Below are 25,557 nucleotides of genomic sequence, written 5' to 3' on the forward strand. Positions count from 1 at the left end.
AGGAAGAAATATCTGGAGGAAATCCTAAAGATTGTCCTAGAACATTAAGACATATTTGTGGAGGAACTTCAAGTGAAATGCAATGAGTGGATTTCCCGAATAAATTCTGAAAGAATTCCAGAAAAGGAGTTCCATTCGAAGGAGCTTCCTGAATAGACTTTCTGGAGGAACATCCGAAAGAGATTTCAAAGGAAATTTCGAAGAAAATTCGAAACGATGTTTCGAAATAAATTCTTATAGAAATTCCAAAGGAAATTTTCAAAGAAAACTTGAAAGAAAATTCCATAGGAAACTCCGGAGGAAATTTCAAATAAAATTCCGAAGTAAATACAAAGCAAATTTCGAAAATAATTCGGAAGAAATTTAAAAGCGAATTCCGAAAGGAATTTCGTAGGAAATTTCAAAAGAAATTCCGCAGGAAATTCTATGTAAATTTTGAATGACATCCCAGAGCAAATTCCGAAGGAAATTCTAAAGAGATTTCCAAAGGAAATTTCGAAGGGAATTCCGAAAAACATTCCAAAGGATATTCCGAAACAAATTTAAATAAATCCGAAAAAAATTCCTAAGACATCTTCAATGAAAGTTCTAAAGGAAATTCCGAAGGAAATTCCAAAGTAAATTCCAAAACAAATTCTGAAGGATATTCCATTAGAAACCCTCCAATGAAATTCCGATAAAAATCCAAAGGCAATTCCAGAATCATTCCGAACGAAATTCCAAACAAATTTCCGAACGAAATATCATAGAAAATTTCAAAGGAAATGTGAATTCTAAAGGAAATTGCGAAGAAACTCTAGAATGAATTCCAAAGGAAATTCATATGTTGATTTCAAAAGAAATTCCAAAAGAAATATTTCGAAAAATATTTAAGGGATTTTTTGAAGAAAATTGCTGAGAAAATTTCAATGGAAATTCCAACGAAAATTTCAATGGAATTCTGAAAGAAATTTCAATGAATATTCTGAAGAAAATTTCAAAGGAAATCATAAAAGAAATTCCGAAGTATATACCAAAACAAATTTTGTAGGAAATTCAAAAGGAAAATCCGGAGGAAATTCTATGTTAATTTCGAAGGAAATTCCAGAGCTTATTCCGAAGGAGAAACATTCAGAAGGAAATTTTAAAGGGAATTCCAAAAAAAGTTTCAGAGGATATTCCGAATTTTTTTTAAAAAAAACAAGGAAATTCCTATGGAAATCTTAATGGAGATTCCGAAGCAATTTTCAATAAATATTCTAAAGGAAATTCCGGAAGAAATTATGAAGGGAATTTCAAAGAAAAATCCGAAGTTATTACCAAAACAAATTAAGAAGGTAATTCGGAAGGAAATTTTGAAAATAATTTGGAAGGATATTCCAAAGGATATTCCAAAACAATCCCAAAAAATTTCAAAGAAAATTCTAAAAGAAACCCTTGAAGGAAATTCCGAAGAAAAATCCAAAGAAAATTCAAAAGAAAATTCCGCACGGAATTCAAAAAAAAATCCGAATGGAATTTCATAGGAAATTCCACTAGGAAATTCTCAAGGAAATTTCAATGGAAATTGTGAAGGAAATTTTAATGAACATTTTTAAGGAAATTCCTATGTAAATTTCGAAGGAAAATTCCAGAGAAACCTTCAGAAGGGAATTCCAAAGGGAATTCCGAAAGAAATTCCAAAGGAGATTCGGAAAAAAAAAAATCCGAAAAAAGTTCCTATAAAAATTTTAATGGAAATTCCAAAGGAAATTTCAATGGAAATTCTGAAGGAAATTTCGAAGCAAAATATGATGGGAATTCCAACGGGAGTTCTGAAACCCAAACAAATTTCAAAGGAAATTCCAAAGGATTTTCGAAGGAAAATCTAAAGAAAATTGCAGAAGAAATCCCAAAGGAAATTTCAAGAAATTCTGAAGAAAAATCCAAACGAAATTCTAAACGAATTTCTGAATGAAATATCAAACGAAATAGGAATTTCAAAAGAAAAACCAGAAGGAAATTTCAAAAAAGCTTAAAGCTTTCTATCCTTGCTAGAATTATCTCCAGCTTTTGGCGAGAAGTTTTCCATCTGATTAGTGAGAACCCTTAAAAATTTGAAGTGATGCTATCCATGTTTCCTGGGAGATGTTTTAGGACGAGCAGCCTCCGGCTTTCCATTCTTAAGCTTACCAAAATTCTGGAGAGAATGTTCACAGCTTCTTCAGAAATGCTTCAAAATTTTTTGGTGAGGAACCTATGAATTTCTTGCAAAAGTTACTAAGCGCTCCTAGATAGTATCCTTCTGACATTCTGAAGAGAAATCCGGCATGGTTTTAAGAAGTTTTTAAAGTCCTCATTAGAAGCTTTTCAAGTTTTTAGTAAGATATAAAACCAGGCACTTGTTAGACGCTTTTTGAACTTCTGGAAGGTTAACAATATTCTGACTTGAACATTATGGATTCACTCAAAACTCTTACTGTATTTCTAGCTTAGAGTTGTGTGAGAAGAAGTTTTGAAAATTAATAAGCCAAAAAAAAAAATGACGAATTTCTGCAAAGAAGCTTCAGCAAGCACTTAGGATTTTATTACAAATATTTTGATTAATATTTGAGAATCTTTACAAGTTTTCGAAAGAATTCCAAAAAGGTTTAGCCTTTTTAGCTTTTAAATCTTCTAACGGGTACTGCCGATGGGAAAAAAACTCTTTAAGCTTTTGAGGTTTTTGCTTGAAACTTCTTAAACTTCTAGCGAAAAGTTTAATAAGCATCTGACATGTGGCTTTTCAAACTTTTAACCAGAATGATTAAAGGTTCTTTGAGTTTCTCGTTTTTAGTGTTATAAATCGATAGTGTCAGCTACTGGAGCAAACAAATGAGTTGGAAGCTTTGAAGTTTTTTTTCTAACCAAAAACACGTAGGAAAGCCCAGTTGACCTTGAAAATAAAATATTAACACAATTTCAAATTATGGAAAATAATACAATGAATTATATTTATGTTCAACTATTGTTTCAATTAAGGTAGCAAAACATTTTGCAATTTTAACCTTCCAGTCGTTGTCGCACGGTTGGCCACCGTCAAAAGCACCGAGCTGATGTTTTATAAGAAAATCACTTCTTCAACCGTTGTTGTACAAAATATGTTTGATGTTTTTCGAGTAAATGGCGAGTGTAAAACTTTCCGGACTTCTGGAGAAAAACTTTTTTAGTTTCGAAAAAGAACTTTTTAAACTATTGGTTTAAAGTTTTCGAATATCAGGCTTGAGACATTCCGGGCATCTGGCAATTTTGAGGTTACTACAAGGTACTACAGGTAGCTGGAAAAAATGCCTACATTATGATTGAAGAAATTTTTGTTTCTATGCTGTTTCGTTCTTAAGTAGTTTTGTTTATAAACTTATAAATTTGAAAATAAGCTTTATAAACTATAGATGTATAAATTTGTAAACAGCTCATCTTGACAATATTTGATCATGTTTTAGAAACGAAAAATGAGCGTATTTAAAAAATGTTTAGGATTGGATCTTATTGATCACTCTTTTCAAATATACTTTGTTTGTAAGCTAGAATAGGGGATTTTTTTTTATTACCGTACGGGTTTGGGCCGAAGGGTCTCAGATTTTCCTGAAACTTTTTCCACAGGCAGGGCTCATGGATATATGAATAAAAAAAAAATTGAGAAAAATTCAGGGTCGCCTATTTTTCCGGAAAACTCAGGTGGAAATTTTTTGTTTTCCCTTGACACTACTTACTTTGAAAAATCATAACTCAAGAACGAAGCATCGTAGAAACAAAGTTTTTGTATGAAAATTTAAGCAAATTTTCTCAAAAATCAAAAAAAAATATGAACTGGAAAAAGTTTTCCACAAAATTTTCCACAGTTGGGAGAATTCGTAAAGAAAAGCCGGAAAAACTATGCCCGAACTCGTGGAAAATTTTCAAAAAAAAAATTTCGAGAAAATATATTTATAAGCTTTAATCACTGAAATTTTTAGAATGCACTTTTTTTCGTTTTTGAGTTATGGCCAATTTTGTGAAAAATGTCCGGATGTGCCATATAAGACTTTTCTTTGAAAAATCATAACTCAAGAACGAAACATTGTAGGAACAAAGTTTTTATATGAAAATTTAAGCAAATTTTCTCAGAAATCCAAAAAAAATATGAACTAGAAAAAGTTTTCCACAAAATTTTCCACCGTTGGGGAAATTCATAAAGAAAAGCTGGAAAATCTATGCCCGAACTCGCGGAAATTTTTTAATAAAATATTTTTAAGAAAGAAACTTTATAAACTTCAATTCTGGTAACTTTTAGGATGTACTTTTCTTTAGTTCCTGATCTATGGTCAATTTTGTAAAAAATGCAAAGATTTGCCATACATGCCTTTTCGTTTAAAAATCATGACTCAAGACTCATCATGACTTGTCAAACCGGATTCAAATAATCTCAAAAATATGAAATTTTTGAAATGGAATCAGTTTCCCAGGACATTTTTCACTGTTTATGAAAACAAATAATGAAAACCCGATTAGCTATTCCAGCTTTCAAACAAAGTATATTTGAAAAGAGCGATCAATAAGATCCAATCCTACAATATTTTTCAATACGCTCATTTTTCGTTCCTAAAACATGATCAAATATTACTAGGATGAGCTGTTTGAACCATATATTTACAAATTTATAAGTTCATAAACAAAATTTCTTAAGAACGAAACAACATAGAAACAAAGTTTTCTTCAATCAGAATGTAGGCAATTTTTTCCTGTTAGGTAACTACAAAATTGACATTGAATTCTCAGATGCACATGAAAAGAAAATACAGCATGCTTTGTTCTTAGTACTACAAAGAAACGAAAATCTTCTGGTGGTAGCAACCAAAGGCAATCTTCTTGGTTGAAAAAATAGATAGCTTTAAGATAAAAGTTATGTACTGAATAATTGAATAAATAAAATTAAAGAAAAATATAAAAAGAATCTTGTTTGTTCCATAGAAAAGAAAGAATCCCTTGGAATGGAAAAGAAACAGTTTTTGCAGCTTTGCTTAACGGTGTAATGTTTCATGAAAAATATAATCCAATCCGACTTATACTTCATTAAAACCAATCCCATATCGTTTCTTTCAGATCTTTTAGAAAATTTGCAATTGCTTCGATAAAAAAAAAACCTTGTTTTTCTGATGCTTCGATTGAAATATGGGTTTTCAAAGAAAAGGCTAATATGGTCATTTTTCACAAAATTGACCATAAGTCAGGAACAAAAAAAAGTACATCCTAAAAGTTACTAGAATTGAAGTTTATAAAGTTTATAAAGTTTCCTTCTCAAACATATTTTAATAAAAATTTTCCGCGAGTTCGGGCATAGATTTTCCAGCTTTTCTTTATGAATTTCCCTAACGGTGAAAAATTTTGTGGAAAGTTTTTCCGGCTTTTCTTTTACGAATTTTCTCAACGTTGGAATTTTTTTTAAAAAACTTTTTCCAGTTCATATTTTTTTTGGATTTTTGAGAAAATTTGCTTAAATTTTCATACAAAAACTTTGTTTCTACGATGCTTCGTTCTTGAGTTATGATTCTTCAAAGTAAGTAGTGTCAAGGGAAAACAAAAAATTTCCACCTGAGTTTTCCGGAAAAATAGGCGACCCTGAATTTTTCTCAATTTTTTTATTCATATATCCATGAGCCCTGCCTGTGGAAAAAGTTTCATGAAAATCTGAGACCCTTCGGCCCAATTTGTACGATAATAAAAAAAAAATCCCCAATAGCTAATCGGGTTATCATTATTTATTTGCCTTAACGGTGAAAAATGTCCTGGAAAACTTATTCCATTTCAAAAAATCTCAAAGTTTTGAGAAAATTTGATTACGATTTGACAAAAAAAATGTTTCTGTGACGCTTTTATCTTCAGTTATGATTTTCGAACGAAAAGACTTGTAAGATAAATCTGGGCATTTTTCACAAAACTATGACCAAACGCAGGAATTAAAAAGTAGTACATCTTAAAAATTTCAGTGATTGAAATTTATAAAATTCTGTTCTCAAAAATATTTCTTTGAAAATCTTACACGAGTTGGAACATTGTTTTTCCGGCTTTTCTTTACGAATTTTCTCAACGGTGGAAAATTTTATGGGAAACTGTTTTCAGTTAATATTTTTTTTTATTCCTGAGAAAATTTGCTTTCATTTTCATAAAAAACTTTGATTTCTACGATGCTTCTTTCTTGAGTTATGATTCTTCAAACAAAAGGCTCAAATTGGCACATTTGCACATTTTTTACAAAATTGGCCATAACTCAAAAACGAAAAAATACCATTTCAAAAATATCAGCAATTAAAGCTTATGAAATTACCTCCTCAAAAATATTTTTTTTGAAAATTTTCCACGAGTTGGAGCATAGTTTTTCCGGTTTTTCTTTACGATTTTTTTTTATTCCTGACAAAATTTGCTTTCATTTTGATAAAAAACTTTTTTTCTACGATGCTTCTTTCTTGAGTTATGATTTTTCAAAAAAAGGCTCAAAATGGCAAATTTGCACATTTTTTACAAAATTGGCCATAACTCAAAAACGAAAAAAAAAAAACATTTCAGCGATTAAAACTTATGAAATTACCTCCTCAAAAATATTGTTTTTGAAAATTTTCCACGAGTTGGTGCATAGTTTTTGCGGCTTTTATTTACGAATTTTCTCAACGGTGGAAAATTTTGTGGAAAACTTTTTCCAGTTATTTATTTTTATTCCTGAGAAAATTTGCTTTCATTTTCATGAAAAAAAAACTTTGTTTCTATGATGCTTCGTTCTTGAGTTATGATTTTTCAAAGTAAGTAGTATCAGGGGAAAACAAAAAAATTCCAACTGAGTTTTCCGGAAAAATAGGCGACCCTGAATTTTTCTCAATTTTTTTTATTTATATATTGATGAGCCCTGCCTGTGGAAAAAGTTTCATAAAAATCTGAGACCTTTCGGCCCAAACCCGTACGGAAATAAAAAAAATCCCCACCTGCCACATGTATATAGTATGCAAAAATGGTCAATTGGCATAGAAAGCTCTCAGTTAATAACTGTGAAAGTGCGAAAAAACACTAAGCTGAAGCAGGCCTTGTCCCAGATGAGACGTAACGCCATAAAGAAGAAGAAGAATCAGTAGATATGGGGTTGCTAAATCTGAAGTCGTTCTCAGAAACGTTCAAAAACGTCACAATTTTTAGCTACAGGTCACCATAGTTTCACAAAACATTTATTGATGTTCACATGAAATAATGATTTAAATAATTTATCAAACATTTTTGTGATATGATCCACCAACCAAGCAAAATAGACCTTTAACTTTCATTTCTGATATAATTTGGTAGAAATTGTACGATTCAATTTAGATTAAATCAATTTTTTCAGCATGCTTGCAGTCGCCATATAAAATTCTTTTTGCAATTTCTCATCGTAATAGGCTGTTTTTCATCACGCCAATCTGCCATGAAACGGCCTACTTTCCTGCACTGAAGTATGCAGTGCGGGAATAGTCATTACCCAACTGAAACCAGTGCTGTAATGATTCATTACGTAACGTTTTCTCATTACGCAACTGTTTTGAGTTGCGTAATGAATCATAACACAACATTTTTTTTTCTGAAATTGTAAAATAATGGTGAATGCATTCCGATTTAATTTTGATACCCTCAAGTGGTCTTCTACGAAATTGCAAAAAAATGTTGTACGTAACTCGTTGCAGAACTTGATTTTACAGCACTCTAAATTTACGACAAGTGCTGTAAAAATCATCTTGCTGCCACTTGTTCCGTAAACTACTATTGTTTCTCTTATACGGCAAAATACAATACTGTTCTAAACCATCAAAAAATAACTTTTGAGCATCGAAAGTATTATAACTTTTCTTGATAAGTATTGTAATGATAAGTATGATAAGTAATTCTGTGGAAAATAAAGTTAATAAATTGCCATACAAGCTGGAATTTCGAATTTTCAACAGCCAATATCTCAAAAATTAGACGTGCTATGATATTTTTGAAAACGGCAATGGATTCAGCAACCCTTATTTGACTAGATAGCGGTATTTTGGTGCTTGAAACAAAAACGTGTTCTGCAGTGTATTATTTATTATTTGTATTGTTTAATCTATTTCGACTGTGTTTTTCACTTTGGACTTGATTTTTATCTGTCACTTTGACTTTACTAGAGAGGAATGGGAAGCATACCTTTAAATTTAATCTTGCAGTCATCGAGTTCAATATCTCTGTGATGAAAGCTTCTAAAACATCCATGATAGGGTGAGATTCTACACAGACCTTGTCTCCAGCATTCGCCCATATCAAATGATAGAATATATTCATACCTGGATCACTGGAGACTTAAATATATTTTAGAAAAAAAACGGTAGTTATCAGCAATATTCAGCAAAATGTTGTTGAGCTGAAAATAGAGAGTGTGATTTATTATAGAAAATCATTGAACTTCCAATATATGAACTAACATTCTTCAAGAAAATGTATTAAACTTCATTTTTGGATGAATTCATTACATGTTTCTGAAGTATGCCATAGAAATTTAGTATGCTCGCCTTGACATATATCAAAAGTCTTGTACAGTAGCGTTGATGTGGAAATATTCCTCATATGTAGGCAAGACACTTTTTTATATGAGAAATAAAGTTAGTTTTTGACAAAAAAAAGGTCATCTGAATGTTCTATATAGTTGACGGTTTAAAATTTTTTACATCGTAATGCAGATGTTCCAACTTTGAACCTTTCTAAGAAAATATCAAAAGCCACGTCTAGTGTATGATTATCAGTGCCAATTGTAGTTCAGTGTACCTTATAATAGAATGAATGTTGAAATAAATAAATGAGTTTCAAACCATTTCAAAAGGTTTGAATGAAGTACATGCATCGCCAGATTTACTTCTCAAAAAATAACTGAAACATTAATCGAAAATTTTCCTGCGGCGAAATGCACCAAAAGAATTTTTTATTGAGACTGAAAAATTTTGTGAATAAAATATTTGGTACTGATTGTAACAGGTGGCTAACACGCTCACCAAACCAAATAGTAGAAGATTTATACAATTTGACTTTCTTTTTGCAACCCACCAAAGATCAGCTCACGCGACCCACAATTGGGGAAACTAAAATTTGAATTATGTTTTATGCAAAAGCATGTATCACATTTGCTACTTTTGAAAGAAATACAGAAACGTTTTCCTCTTCGTCCTTGGCATAACTTAAGCAACTGCCACGTTCCCTTGATTACATTTTTTGCCCAGCCAGACTGCGATGCAAATTCAAACTTTCCGCATCTACCGAAGCGAACATTAAACATAGATCATCACCCACGAAACATGCTGACCCAAGTCGGCCCCAACGCAAAAGCAGACAATTAAACCACACTCAGTGAAACCCGGCGCTTCGTGCTGCTCTAATTAGGTTGTATATTTCCTTTGGTGCTAATTTTCCTGCAACTGCCCAAACAAGCTTTTCCCAATCAGGGAAAACACCACCCGAACGTGAACTACCGTCCGGTTGGAGGCATCTCGCATCAAAGCTTCGATTATGTATTTCCCCGGTAGGACGTACGGCGGCACAAGATCCAGTCGGACTTGCGTCCCGGTCAGGTTCAGCAGGCCTTCAAACGGGCACGGGTGGATCAACTGCGGGAAAACCAATTTGCTCCTCTCCAGCACCATTTCCGCCACTATGTTGCGCTCCATCAGGGTTCCGGGGGGGTTTTCCAGGTCCAGATACTGACACATATCCATATCGGTCCCGTAGAGCAGCGTCTGGGTGAACTGGTGCTTGGTGTAGATGTGGAACGACGCCATCAACGACTGGACCGGCTCGTCGAGTATGATTTCCCCGATCAGCTGCTGCGATTGGTTCCGTTGGGTTCGGATGCCGCAGCGGACATACTGCGTGTAGGGGTAGGGCTGGCCGATGCAGTCGATGCGATGTACGAAAATGGGCTACAGAGGGGGGATTTTATGAGACCCTTGTGATGGCGAATCGTATGTAAGCCGAAACGTCAATTCGGTACTCACTCGTTTGTTGGGAGCGGCGACCGTTTTGGGAATGGTCTGCAACAGATTTAATATGACAAACAGCAGTTGAAGGTGCATCTCTAGCATTGAATGGTTGTTGTTACGAATGGGGAGTGCTAGAAATCGCTCAATGGTTTGTTTCACGGTCAGTGGAGCGGAAAATTTGGAACGACTTTCAAATTGTTTACTATAATAACTATCCATCAAATCGAGTTCGATTTAGTTCGTTGTTATCAAAACAAAAATAGCCATCAAAAACTTTGTACACAGTTTGTCCATCTTCTTCTTCTTGGCATTACGTTCTCACTAGGACAGAGCCTGTTACTCAGCTTAGTGTTCTTATGAGCACTTCCACAGTTATTAACTGAGAGCTTTCTTTGGCGAAGTTGCCATTTTTGCATTCGTATATCGTGCGGCGAGTACGATGATACTCTATGCCTAGGGAAGTCAAGGAAATTTCCATTTCCATTACGAAAAGATCCTGGATAGACCGGGAATCGAATTCAGACACCTTCAGCATGGCTTTGCTTTGTAGCCGCGGACTCGAACCACTCGGCTTAGGAAGGCCCTAATCTCAAAGCATATGAGTTTGAAATATTTGATTCACGTAAATCAAATTGGTTTTCGAAGACTTCTTTACTATTTTATTTTAGATAATAACGATAAATGAAACACCGTGAATTCACTTTCCTGGCACCACTTACTTTAATCCGTTTTGCAATCATCTGTCGTTTATCCAACTAAGCCTAGTTACTAATCGTTACTCATCTGGCATCTCTTTCTCTCTCTCTCTGTATTCTACAGTGAATTCAACGCTGCAGTGTTCGGAGCGTCAGTTTCGTTGCAATGACGGCCACTGCATCCACGTTAGCTTCGTCTGCGACGGTGAAGCGGACTGTTCCGACGGAAGCGACGAACATTCCCGGGAGTGCAAAGTTACAGGTAAGTCTTGTCGTGTCACTCGCGAGGAAACGATACAAGCTTAAATTTAACCAAAAAAATAGGGGAATGGTCCTTGGAGTAATTCATCTAGGGGGAGGAAAGAGTACAAAGTGAGTGAAAAATAAGGCCTGTCTCACAGAAAAAGTAGCTTTTCAGGATACCTGTTTATATTTTGAGTTTATGATAATCTTTTTCAAATTTTCAAAAAAAGATGACTTTTTTCGACTTTTTGTTTTTTTTTGAATTTTTAAGGACTAGGTTTTCTGAACATCGTTAACACGTCATTCAACTGACTAAATTTAAATTTATGCGAATCCTCATATTTCGTTGGAAAAATGATTGTTGTGGATATCAGTTTCACATCGAATACCAGTTTGAAAACCTGTTCTGAATTCGAGATGCACCAAAAAATCTTCTAGAGTGTATGCAATTTCCCGCGATTTCAAAAGCCTTCCCGATATCACCATTTCCCAGTTAGTTTTTCCCGGTCCTGTTCGAGTTGGACCGCGACTGCACGACGCGCTTAGACAGAATTCGCTGCACCTGGGTGAGGTTTTTCATGAAATTTAATTTTCCGGATTATTTGTCACGACACGAGGTGCGACTCGACGCGCTGACAACATGGTTCGCCGTTGCCTTTTGGACGATGGCAATTGAGTTGTTCTCGGTGGAAGCAACACGCCAGTTGGACGGTTGTTAATATAAAAACTCGTGCAACTGCGCGCTAATACCATCACTACTAGGCTGCAGACGGTTTGCGAGAACATAGTCGGATTGGTTGGAAAGTTTTTTTTCTACTTCGAATGCAATCGCGTTGATTGGATTTACAAGCCAGGTGCCATTTCTATTTCGCACAACGTAGAACTTTATTGAGGGGAGAACTGAATCTAAACCAAGACTAACTCTGCTTAAACTAGGGGTTTAGTTTCATAGACCTGGATTAAGTATTTGGTCTGCAATTTTTCTTGCTTTCTCTTAGAATTCTTCAGCAAAGTTGTTCATCGTAACCCGACCAGACGGAAGTTACAACACATTCTTCCAGACGCATTCAATTAGATAAATTTTCATTGTTGGTGACAGCACGCCAGTAATGAGAACGTCCAAGTTTTTAATGACAAATATTATGTAATTCAAAAAATCCTGTAAAGCAAGTACAATTTGAGTAAGTAGAACTTATGTTTGTACTTATTCATAGCTTACGTTTAGTGTTCTTATTTCTGTTAGAGTTTTCTGTTCACCCTATGTAATTTGGAGTTTATCTTCTGTAATTGGATTTCAGTTTCAAAATAGATAGACGGGGTTGGTGGTCTAATGGCTACCGCTACTGCTTCATAAGCAGAATGGGTTCAATCCCAGGCCCGTCCCTTTCCTCGTACTTTGTAGTTTTATCTTTCACTTGCTTCTATCAACCACTCTTAATATATCACAGTTGATGTACCTATCACAGTTCATTAGTTCATCATCATAGCATGCCTTCCTTTACGCCTGATACATAGGCAGTCTGCTAACCAAACCAGCAAGCTTCTCTGCCATAAAAAATACCCCACCCTTTCACCCTTCCCGCATGAACTGGCGTTGACGCAGTGGTATATACGGTCAACCGTGGGAGCCAGTTGAATGCATCATCAATTCCTTCGCCTTCCCCTCATTGGTCTGCATTCTGACGTGGCAGGCACCATTGTTGCCTAGAAATAAAAGATCACCAGCACTTTAACACTGAGGGTGCCTGTCAATCCCAAGCAGTCATCTGGTTGGTTCCTGGCAGTGGCAACCACGGGCGGTCAATCAAGCTCAAGCTCAAGCTCAAGTAATTGGATTTCAGTTTCAAAATAGATTATCGTTTAGGAAATGCAATTAGAATTACCGGACGAGATCCAAGCTACAGCGTTAACGTATTACGCTACTATTACGTATCTTCAGCGAGCGGGTTCCACCTGTTTAGACATATCGTATTAGGATAAATAATGAAACCTAGTTCAAGCTAACTTACCGACGGCGATTGAATCTCAAGCTAAGAGTGAGAAATACGCAAAGGAAAGGCTGCAGAGCTGTCTTGTTCCACGGATGAAGTTTTAGGTTAGCTTAAGGAAAAGTATTTAGTTCAGGCAAATTCATCGATTATTTATTATAAATTCAATTATACCCTTGTGTAATCCACTATGGAGACTATTTCTTGACACTATAGGACAATAAACTCTACAGAACTCCTACGCAAATTTTGTAAAAAGTTAGCTGATACTTTTGACGAACTTCTAGCATGAATCAACTTTTTTTTTCATCCGCAATAATAGAAGATATTTCGCCGAACAGCATAGATTCACTGACAGGCCGCCTGTCACAATGAAGTTTGTAGTTACCACAGCTGACCATTAGGGCGGTTCAAAATTTGAAAATGTTTGAGAATCCAATCTCCCATATATCCCTTACCATCCTTACCATAAAAAAAGTGTTCCGCAAAATTTTCAGCTTTCTAGGTGGTGATTCAAAGGTGGCCCAAAGACAAAGTAGGTTTATATGGAAATTACTATGGAGAAATTTTGAGTTATGTTCCAAACACGCTAGTATTGATATGTAAGTACAAACTTATTATCCCATATTAAAAACTAATTCTACAAACCATAATAAAGTAATTTGCTGAAGAGAGAAATTCAATCCGACGGATAACAGAAGAGATATTCATGAGTTTGTTTGCTATTATTTAGCTTAATATGGAATTATGGCCCTGCAAACATGTACAAAAATCCCAAACAAAATTTGCTCAAAAGGGATTTGTTTCTTCAGTAACATCCTCCATTAAGGTTTGAAGAATGAGTTTTCAATATAAGATGATAAGTTTACATCTTTTGAATTGTTCGACATTGTGAATGTTGACGTATTTTTTAAAACTTCTACCTATCGAGACAAAATGCACAGTAATACTCATATGTAATTTTCAAACAAACTATGTATATAGTTCGTCACTACAAGTGTCGGTATTATTCATGTTTTATATAATTTAAAATAAATACATGTAATTTTCAGTTTTCATCATTAATAAAAATATCTTTTGAATTGTTCGACATTATAGATGTTGAAGTATTTTCTATCAAAAACTTCTCGAGACAAAAATACAATACTAGCTTTAAATATAAGTCGTACATTTCCCCCTTGTCCATGGATCGCATCATCGACCAGAGGTGACTCCCAGATCTTTTCCTCCCTCACTAATAAACACCCTTCCCGTGGTGATTGTGGAAATGCAGAGGTATTCTCGGTCTCTAGAAGCAACAATCATTACACCCTAACATTCCTTCCCCATCCCAACTGACTGTAAGGACTTGGCCGGCGCCGTTATTGATCAATAATATTAGATCTGCTAAAATTGCACTTCGAGAGTAAGCGGAAACTCCCATCCCTTATTCATTTGGATCGTAGTGCAATTCTTACCAGTTCCGATCAATCACGGAGTAGCAACCATTGACATGTACAGTCAGTCTATGCATGCTATGCTATGCTATGCTAATCGTTAAGAAAGTGAAGTATAAAGAAGATGTCATTTCTAAGATGAAAAATAGCATGGGACAGAATGATAGGCGAACATTTTACAAACATGTAAATGGCGTGTATTGTATGTAATTCTTGATTCAGTAAATGGAACAATTCAAAAATTATTGAATGAACCAATAACTGCGATTATTTTTTATTCTTGACGAATGTCACGCAGAATCACAGAAAGAATTACGGAAAACTTCAGCTGAGGATAATTGGATCCTGTGAGTTCGTTCCAATTGGGTCTCACATGGTTTGTGAGTGCTCGACGACTTTTGATGATCGGATGTTTGTTTGTTCCGATGAACTCAAAAGCGGCAAGCTGCACAATCAGTTGTCTATTGCTTCTGAGCGTTTTTATGATTATTACATTACCACAAGTTATTCACTGGAGAAGTAATTCTTGTTAGTCTATCATGGTGATCTGGCAGTACTGGTATTAGGCAGCTTACATTTATTTCTTAACATTGAAATTGGCAATTTTCGATCCCCTCCTCTTCCTCCGTAACGCTTTTTGTTTGAAAAACTAAAATTATTGTATGAGCCAAATGCTTCTAGAGCGTTACGTTATTCGTGGGTGGCACCTAAGCAGTTTTTTACAATTCGAAATAGGTAAATGCAGTGCTGGGAATGGTAATAGTAGTAGGCTTGAATTTCGCGAAAATCACGTGGCTTTCCCAGTACAGTAGTTCAAAAACGTGAATCTCATCGATTAGCCTATGTTGGGTGCATGAATTTTCTAAATCGTTAGTGTCATTGAAGGCTCTAAATGCGGGAAATGCAGCAGGAAATAGAACATTTTTCTACAGCAATTTTGGGTTGCTTTTAGCAACGGGTGTTTTGCAATTTTCAAGGCTCTTTGCCTACAGTAGCGATAGGCGTGAGTTTGACTGGCTTCACTGACTGCGATTGGCTTTGTTTGGCTACTGTAGAATGAATTTCAGTTTTTTTCTCAACCCTGGGTAAATGTTTATGATAAAAGTTTCCCGAAATCAGTAAGGGCGCTTAAGCCTAGGCTCTAGAGCCAGGACATACGGGGAAAATACCTATGTCCCATCCCAGCAAAAGGATTGGAAATAACAATGGAGTGCGCAATAACTTTCTTAGCAACGCCACTTCCAACGATTTTGCGACAAGTTTGCACAGTGGGCCTGGCCATTTTAGTATTTGTATCAAACCATTGATATGCTGCAAATGATAATGCTGACAAAAATACTGGAAGCATTTCAGTATTTCCAGAATGCTATTCAATATTGGCTGTGCAAGCACTTAGATAAGAATAACGGTGGTAGTTCATTTGGCATAAAGTCGTTTAGCATAAAGCCGTTTGGCATAAAGTCGTTTGGCATAAAAGTCGTTTGGTATAATGAGTCTGAAACCATGAATTACTCAATTTTCGTTTTTACGTTTCTATTGAATCTTTCTGATGACACCAGGCTTGTTTTGGATCAATTGATACAAAATGGCACTTTATTCAACATTTCAACGAATGCCTAGCGAAAAACCTGATATCATCTATAAGAAATTGTAAAACGACTAAAAGGAGGAATCTTAGTAAAAACAACTGCTGAAACCAGTAATGGCCGTCTTTGACAAACCTCTGGAGGAATGCTTCACGAAGGAAAAGCCTTCTTCCCGAAAAATAAAAACACTATGGCAAAAGCACTAATTTTTGAACTACACGAATTTTTGGACTCTCATACAAAGTAGGCCAAAATTGTATTAATAGGTCGAAAACTAGCGTTTGGTCGAAAATAGGTGCTCTGCCCCTAATAAAAATTTGTGAAGAAATCTCTAGTAAAACAATTTCAAAAGCAACCCCTTTGGAATCACTCATCAAATGCCTGAAAAAAAATCCTTTTGGGTGACAAAACGCGTCGAAAGACAAAATGTCGAATCCCAACACGTCGAATGCCAAAACTTCGAAAGGAGAAAAATTTAAGTAGAACAATGATTAACTTTCGAATGAATACATAATTCCCTATATGCCAAACGAACACAATGTGTAAAAAATAGATCTGGAAAACAATTCCAAATCACTGTAGAAAATTTACTGCTTTCGATGTTTTATCCTTTCGACGTTTCGGTATTCAATGTTTTTTCTTTAGATATTTTATTCCTAAATCCACTTGAGGAATGGGAGGGAATGATTTTCTAAAGGAAATTCAGAATTATCAAAATAGATCTCAGGTATAATTTTCGATTGAGTGGCAAAACGTTGAATTCCGAAACGTCGAATGCCAAAGGAGAGAATTAGAAGGAAATGGAAATTTATTAAAAGAACAATTGTTTCCCGAAGAAATAATAAACTTACATAATACCAAACGTTAGAATGATGTCAAATAAATTGGGGAACGATTTGAAATCGCTGTTTAAATCTGACTACCTAACTAAAATTTATGGAAGCATCGCTATCTCTTCTCCAGATTCAATTCTAAAGGCATTCCTTGAAAAGCCTATCTTAATGTCGCTGATGGAGTTCGTGATTAAAATGCGTACAGAGTTCCTGGTGGGATTTGGGGAAGTATTCCTAGAAGAACAATGTTGGTGCACATTCTGGAAAATTTATTGGCGATTATCTGCCAGGCAAATTTGAATTAATCTCTGTTTAAGTTTCTTGACAAATCCTTCAGAGAATTTTTGGGTTATTTTGGTTGGAATCACTGATGCAGCTCTTCGCGTAAGTTCTTGGCGTTCAGCTTTATAAAGATTTCCTGTATATGTTCATGATTAGATATCTAGAGGAACGATTACTTAGTAAAATTCCTTGAGAAATTTTGCCAAGAAGTACTGAAAATCGCTTAAATAATGCCTTCTTCAATTAATGGAAGCATTTATGTCGGAATCATTGGGATAATCCTCGAGAAATTGTTAGAGAATTTTCTGCAAAAATAGGTGTTCTTTTTGGATTTACTAAAGGAATTTACCAAAGAATTCAGTCTGGGGTTATTCTGTGAATCGTTTAAGAAACCATTAGAGGAATCACAGATCCGATCTTGAAGAAGCTTATAAAACAATTTTTCAAAAAGAATTGAAGAAGTTCCTGGAGATAATGCAATTTCAGTGGTTTAGAGGAGCTCAGGTAGGAGTTATTGGTAAAATAATCTGAAGAATTTTAGAGAAATAACTGTAATTCTTTTTTAAAACTATTGGGTTCGACTGTGTTTATATAACGGAATCTTTTGTTTTCGGCTGTGCAGTCTTTTAAAATGCGTTGACTTTGTTTAACCTTCGCAAACGTTTAGGTCTTTGGATCGGACCTTCTTCGGGGCCTATGTTTTCATTAAATATAAGAATTTGAATACAAACTCAAACAACAAATATCAATTTACTTACTCGATATCAATCTATAAGGTTAAATTAGAAAAATCGTGTTTCGGTGAGTCAGTTGCGAAAAAGTTGCAGCTAGTTGGGTTTGCCCTTAAAAATCTCACTGAAAAACCTCAATATTTTCGAGCTAAAAGTTACGTCAGTTCTAATTTTCAAGCGTGGTTTTCCTAAATTTTAGTTTTTGATTATATTTTCACTTCAATTGACCTCCGTATCAACTCAAACACTCTGATTGATGCTCTAAATCATCCGTGCGTGTTAAAAAGTTATTCGAAATTTGTTGTTTTTTTTTTTTTGATAAAAGGTACGATGTTCATTTTACCACCACTTCCCCTATTTTAAATAAAAATAGGCCCTGAAGGAGAATCGATCTAAAGACCGAAACGTCAGCGAAGGTAAAAAAAAATTAACATTTTCAAAAACAGTGCGCATCGTACCTTCGTGCTGTGCGTACACGAATTCTCTCTGCTCTTGGAAGTTTTCTTAAAAACTACCTAAAGCAATAAAACAGTACTTTTCAGTGCTACAAAAACAGTACTTTTCAGTGCTAAAATTAAAAACGGTACTTTTCAGTGCTACTAAAACAGTACTTTTCAGTACTATTTTTTCTACTATTGATCCCTTTACGATCCTTGTTTGGACCCGTGCCTTCGATTTTTCGTTGGACCCGTTGGCGAAAGCTAGCGGTGGTAATCCTTCTTGGACGCCGTCTTGGGAAAAAACCTTTCGAAGGTCACGTCTTCTTTCGTTTATTAATTAAACATGGTATCAACAACAAACAAAAGGAAGGGTGAATCTCTGAATTCACTACTTCCTTCCAAAAAAGTGGGTTTTAAAACTGTCACTACACGTGGCAAGAAAGGAAGAAAGGACGCTTCCCCGGAATGCGAAGTTTCTTCCAAGGGTGAAATGAATAATTGTATCGAAATGAGCAATCAGTTCGATGCTCTAGACAAATTTTCCGAACACCAAATCGAAGCAGCCTCTAGCCCAGGCTCTTTGATTCAAGTGAGGAAGCAAAGAGTGCCGCCTATCGTGGTCAGTTGTTCCGAATTTGGTGGATTTAGGCAGGAGATCTTGAACTCCATTAGGGGAATCAAGGTTTCCTTCCAAATCGCAAAGAAAGGAGACTGTCGCGTTTTGCCGGAAACTCTTAAAGATCGTGAGCTTCTTCTCAAACATCTTGAAGAGAAGAAGCACAAATTTTTTACTTATGACGACAAAACTGAACGTTTGTTCAAAGTTGTCTTGAAAGGTCTCTCAAGTGACTATAAATCACCTGAAGAGATCAAAAATGGAATAAATGATTTACTTGGATTTTCCCCAGTCCAAGTAATCATTATGAAAAAGAGAACCCAATCTGGCATTGTTCGGAAAGGGCTTTCTCAAGAATTTTATTTAGTTCACTTTAACAAAAAAGAACTAAATAATATTAAAGCTTTAGAAAAAGCAAAACTTTTGTTTGATGTCCGTGTGACATGGGAACATTTCCAGAAACCTGGAGGAAATTACCAGAACCCCACTCAGTGCCGTCGGTGCCAAAAGTGGGGTCATGGTACAAAAAATTGTCGCATGGATGCTAAATGCATGATTTGCGGAGGTTCTTCTCACGCCAAAGACGTCTGTCCAGTGAAGGAAGATACCACCAAATTCATATGTTGTAATTGCGGGGCTAACCATAAGTCCAATTTTTGGAATTGTCCTTCACGAAAAAAGGTCATTGAGGCTCGTGCCAGGCAGATGAACAGTAATATCCGTTACGATAACGGTCGTTTCCGGAATTTGCCTGGTAGAGTATCGAACAATGCTCATTTTTCAGTTAACGATCGCTTGATCATGAATCATACCCATCAGGAAGATCATAATCATGCTCAGTCACAAACTAATTTTAATCCGTCGGGTAGCCGTTCGAATCTTTCTATTTCGAATGTATCTACCCACGGTAAATCCTTTGCCGATATCGTAGCAGGAAATTTGAACTCCTCCCCTGCTCGATCCATGGGTACCCATTCTACTAGTTTCAAATCAAATGGAAAAAACCCTACCGCCACAGGTAACTCCGCTTCTTCGTCTACCGAAAATTCCAATGGGAAATCACATGACATGTCTGCCTCTGATTTTAATTTTCTAACTGAACAATTGAATCTAATGATTGATGCAATGTTCAAAGCCACCACTATGACTGAAGCAGTCCAAGTAGGTGTAAAATTTACAAATCAAATTGTTATTGGATTACGTTTTTCTAATGGATCCAAATAATAATTTAAATATTTTAAATTGGAATGCTCGTTCTCTGAATGGTAAAGAGGACGAGCTGTTTAGTTTTCTTACGGTTAATAACGTGCATATAGCAGTTATTACCGAAACGTATTTAAAACCTGGATCTAAACTCAAAAGAGATCCTAACTTTTTTGTTTATCGTAATGATCGACTTGATGGGGCATGTGGGGGAGTTGCAATCATCATTCATAGGCGTATAAAACATCAACTGTTTTCATCATTTGAAACTAAAGTTTTTGAAACTTTAGGTGTTTCTGTTGAAACACAGTTTGTTAAATATACTTTCATAGCTGCCTATTTGCCTTTTCAATGCTCTGGGCAGCAAGTTAATTTGCTCCAAACTGACTTGCGTAAATTGACTCGCAATAAGTCAAAATTTTTTGTCATTGGTGACTTTAATGCCAAACATCGGTCATGGAATAATTCTCAAAGTAATTCTAACGGCAGAATTTTATTTGATGAGTGCTCTTCAGGATATTTCTCAATTCAATACCCTGATAGCCCCACATGTTTTTCCTCTTCTAGAAATCCATCTACGATTGATTTGGTCTTAACCGACTCTAGTCATCTTTGTAGCCAACTGATTACTCATGCTGATTTTGATTCTGATCATGTCCCTGTTACATTTCAAATATCCCAAGAAGCGATTCTCAATCCTATCAGCTCCACTTTCAATTATTTACGAGCCGACTGGAATATATATAAAACGTATGTTGACTCCAATCTTGATGTTAACATTTCTTTAGAAACTAAACTTGATATTGACAATGCTCTTGAAACTTTAACAAATTCCATTGTTGAAGCCCGGAGCATTGCAATTCCAAAATGTGAAGTAAAATTTGAATCCGTGATTATAGACGATGATCTTAAACTCTTGATCCGTCTTAAAAACGTGAGGAGAAGGCAATTTCAACGCACTCGCGATCCTGCTATGAAAATTATATGGCAGGATTTGCAGAAAGAAATCAAGAAACGTTTTGCTCAATTAAGAAACAAAAATTTTGAAAATAAAATTTCTCAATTGGACCCTGGCTCTAAGCCCTTTTGGAAATTATCGAAAATCTTGAAAAAACCTCAGAAGCCAATACCGGCATTGAAAGAGGAAAACAAATTATTACTAACTAATTGCGAAAAAGCTCAAAAACTTGCTATGCAGTTTGAAAGTGCGCACAATTTTAATTTAGGACTTACTAGTCCAATTGAAAATGAAGTTACTCAGGAGTTCGAAGATATTCTCAATCAAGAGAACGTTTTCGAAAATGCCTGGGAGACTGATTTGGAAGAAGTGAGAACTATTATTAAAAAATTCAAAAACATGAAAGCTCCTGGCGATGATGGAATTTTCTACATCCTCATCAAGAAACTTCCAGAAAGTAGCTTATCATTTTTAGTTGATATATTTAACAAATGTTTTCAATTAGCATATTTTCCTGACAAATGGAAAAATGCTAAGGTTGTTCCAATTTTAAAACCAGACAAAAATCCTGCAGAAGCTTCTAGCTATCGTCCAATCAGTTTGCTTTCCTCCATCAGTAAACTTTTTGAAAAGGTTATTTTGAACAGAATGATGGCCCACATCAACGAAAATTCAATTTTTGCCAATGAACAGTTCGGATTCCGCCATGGACATTCGACCACTCATCAACTTTTACGTGTAACAAATTTGATCCGTTCCAACAAATCTGAAGGCTATTCTACTGGTCTTGCTCTTCTAGACATAGAAAAAGCATTCGACAGTGTTTGGCATGAAGGTTTGATTGTAAAATTGAAAAACTTTAATTTTCCAACATACATTGTTAGAATAATTCAAAGTTATCTGTCAAATCGTACACTTCAGGTTAATTATCAGAACTCCAAATCTGAAAGACTTCCTGTAAGAGCTGGTGTTCCCCAAGGCAGCATTTTGGGACCAATATTATACAATATTTTCACATCTGACTTACCTGAGCTACCTCAGGGATGTCAAAAATCTTTGTTTGCGGATGACACAGGCCTCTCCGCCAAAGGACGAAGCCTGCGTGTCATCTGTAGTCGATTGCAAAAAAGTTTGGATATTTTTTCTTCATACTTGCAAAAATGGAAGATTTCTCCTAATGCTTCCAAAACTCAACTAATAATATTCCCACATAAACCAAAAGCTCTTTATTTGAAACCTTCAAGTAGACATGTTGTCACGATGAGAGGGGTTCCAATAAATTGGTCAGATGAAGTTAAGTATCTAGGGCTCATGCTAGATAAGAATTTAACTTTCAAAAATCACATTGAGGGCATTCAAGCCAAATGTAATAAATATGTAAAATGTCTCTATCCCCTTATTAATAGAAAATCAAAACTTTGTCTTAAGAACAAGCTTTTGATATTCAAACAAATTTTCAGGCCAGCCATGTTGTATGCTGTACCAATATGGACTAGCTGTTGTAATACCAGGAAGAAAGCTCTGCAGAGAATTCAAAATAAAATTTTGAAAATGATTCTGAGGCTTCCTCCCTGGTATAGTACCAATGAGTTACATAGAATATCCAATGTTGAAACATTGGAACAAATGTCAAATACAATCATTAATAATTTCAGGCAAAAATCGTTACAATCTTCTATTGCCACGATTAATGCGTTATATGTTTAGGTTAAGTTAGGTTAAGTATATTAAAAACGTTTTTTTTTCTCTTATAAGCAGGTGAAATCAACTCACCTGTAAAAAAAAAAAAACTGAACTGCTACGGCAAATGAAATGTAATATGTTGTTAACAAAATGTTAATTAAATCTTAAATTTGTTTTACCAAATTAGGATGATAGTGTTGTCAAATAACACAGAACACCTAGATATAAGAAATGAATGTAATGTTTGGAATGATACTAATAAAGAAATTAAAAAAAAAAAAAAAAAAAAAAAAAAAAAAAAAAAAAAAAAAAAAAAAAAAAAAAAAAAAAACATTTTCAAAAGAGTGCGCATCGTACCTTCGTGCTGTGCGTACACGAATTCTCTCTGCTCTTGGAAGTTTTCTTAAAAACTACCTAAAGCAATAAAACAGTACTTTTCAGTGCTACAAAAACAGTACTTTTCAGTGCTAAAATTAAAAACGGTACTTTTCAGTGCTACTTAAACAGTACTTTTCAGTACTATTTTTTCTACTATTGATCCCTTTACGATCCTTGTTTGGGCCCGTGCCTTCGATTTTTCGTTGGACCCGTTGGCGAAAGCTAGCGGTGGTAATCCTTCTTGGACACCGTCTAGGGAAAAAACCTCTCGAAGGTCACTTCTTTCTCGTTTATTAACTAAACATGGTATCAACAACAAACAAAAGGAAGGGTGAATCTCTGAATTCACTACTTCCTTCCAAAAAAAAGTGGGTTTTAAAACTGTCACTACACGTGGCAAGAATGGAAGAAAGGACGCTTCCCCGGAATGCGAAGTTTCTTCCAAGGGTGAAATGAATAATTGTATCGAAATGAGCAATCAGTTCGATGCTCTAGACAAATTTTCTGAACACCAAATCGAAGCAGCCTCTAGCCCAGGCTCTTTGATTCAAGTGAGGAAGCAAAGAGTGCCGCCTATCGTGGTCAGTTGTTCCGAATTTGGGGGATTTAGGCAGGAGATCTTGAACTCCATTAGGGGAATCAAGGTTTCCTTCCAAATCGCAAAGAAAGGAGACTGTCGCGTTTTGCCGGAAACTCTTAAAGATCGTGAATTTCTTCTCAAACATCTTGAAGAGAAGAAGCACAAGTTTTTTACTTATGACGACAAAACTGAACGTTTGTTCAAAGTTGTCTTGAAAGGTCTCTCAAGTGACTATAAGTCTCCTGAAGAGATCAAAAATGGAATTAATGATATACTTGGATTTTCCCCGGTCCAAGTAATCATTATGAAAAAGAGAACCCAATCTGGCATTGTTCGGAAAGGGCTTTCTCAAGAATATTATTTAGTTCACTTTAACAAAAAAGAAATAAATAATATTAAAGCTTTAGAAAAAGCTAAACTTATGTTCGATGTCCGTGTGACGTGGGAACATATCCATAAACCTGGAGGAAATTACCAGAACCCCACTCAGTGCCGTCGGTGCCAAAAGTGGGGTCATGGTACAAAAAATTGTCGCATGGATGCTAAATGCATGATTTGCGGAGGTTCTTCTCACGCTAAAGACGTCTGTCCAGTGAAGGAAGATACCACCAAGTTCATATGCTGTAATTGCGGGGCTAACCATAAGTCCAATTTTTGGAATTGTCCTTCACGCAAAAGGGTCATTGAGGCTCGTGCCAGGCAGATGAAAGATAATATCCGTTACGATAACGGTCGTTTCCGGAATTTGCCTGGTAGAGTATCGAACAATGCTCATTTTTCAGTTAACGATCGCTTGATCATGAATCATACCCATCAGGAAGATCATAATCATGCTCATTCACAAACTAATTTTAATCCGTCGGGTAGCCGTTCGAATCTTTCTATTTCGAATGTATCTACCCACGGAAAATCCTTTGCCGATATCGTAGCAGGAAATTCGAACTCCTCTCCTGTTCGATCCATGGGTACCCATTCTACTTGTTTCAAATCAAATGGAAAAAACCCTACCGCCACAGGTAACTCCGCTTCTTCGTCTACCGGAAATTCCAATGGAAAATCACATGACATGTCTGCCTCTGATTTTAATTTTCTAACTGAACAGTTGAATCTAATGATTGATGCAATGTTCAAAGCCACCACTATGACTGAAGCAGTCCAAGTAGGTGTAAAATTTACAAATCAAATTGTTATTGGATAACGTTTTTCTAATGGATCCAAGTAATAATTTGAATGTTTTAAATTGGAATGCTCGTTCTCTGAATGGTAAAGAGGACGAGCTGTTTAGTTTTCTTACGGTTAATAACGTGCATATAGCAGTTATTACCGAAACGTATTTAAAACCTGGATCTAAACTCAAAAGAGATCCTAACTTTTTTGTTTATCGTAATGATCGACTTGATGGGGCATGTGGGGGAGTTGCAATCATCATTCGTAGGCGTATAAAACATCAACTGTTTTCATCATTTGAAACTAAAGTTTTTGAAACTTAAGGTGTTTCAGTTAAAACACAACTTGGTAAATATACTTTCATAGCTGCCTATTTACCTTTTCAATGCTCTGGGCAGCAAGTTAATTTGCTCCAAACTGACTTGCGTAAATTGACTCGCAATAAGTCAAAAAATTTTGTCATTGGTGACTTTAATGCCAAACATCGGTCATGGAATAATTCTCAAAGTAATTCCAACGGCAGAATTTTATTTGATGAGTGCTCTTCAGGATATTTCTCAATTCAATACCCTGATAGCCCCACATGTTTTTCCTCTTCTAGAAATCCATCTACGATTGATTTGGTCTTAACCGACTCTAGTCATCTTTGTAGCCAACTGATTACTCATGCTGATTTTGATTCTGATCATGTCCCTGTTACATTTCAAATATCCCAAGAAGCGATTCTCAATCCTATCAGCTCCACTTTCAATTATTTA

At 35.4% G+C, this 25,557-nt stretch overlaps 1 protein-coding gene across 15 annotated transcripts in view; it reads left to right on the forward strand.

Annotated features, from left to right (window-relative positions):
- The window catches only part of LOC5576021 (very low-density lipoprotein receptor), a 1,100,036-nt gene that overhangs the window by 338,583 nt on the left and 735,896 nt on the right, over nt 1–25,557 (forward strand). For all 15 annotated transcript variants that reach the window (XM_021855964.1, XM_021855956.1, XM_021855970.1 and 12 more), the window contains one exon: nt 10,800–10,937. In XM_021855964.1, the coding sequence (XP_021711656.1) occupies nt 10,800–10,937 (138 nt within the window). The remainder of the gene's footprint in view (nt 1–10,799; nt 10,938–25,557) is intronic.

Source organism: Aedes aegypti, chromosome 3 (assembly GCF_002204515.2).
Source record: "Aedes aegypti strain LVP_AGWG chromosome 3, AaegL5.0 Primary Assembly, whole genome shotgun sequence".
In the NCBI taxonomy this organism is placed as follows: Eukaryota; Metazoa; Arthropoda; class Insecta; order Diptera; family Culicidae; genus Aedes; species Aedes aegypti.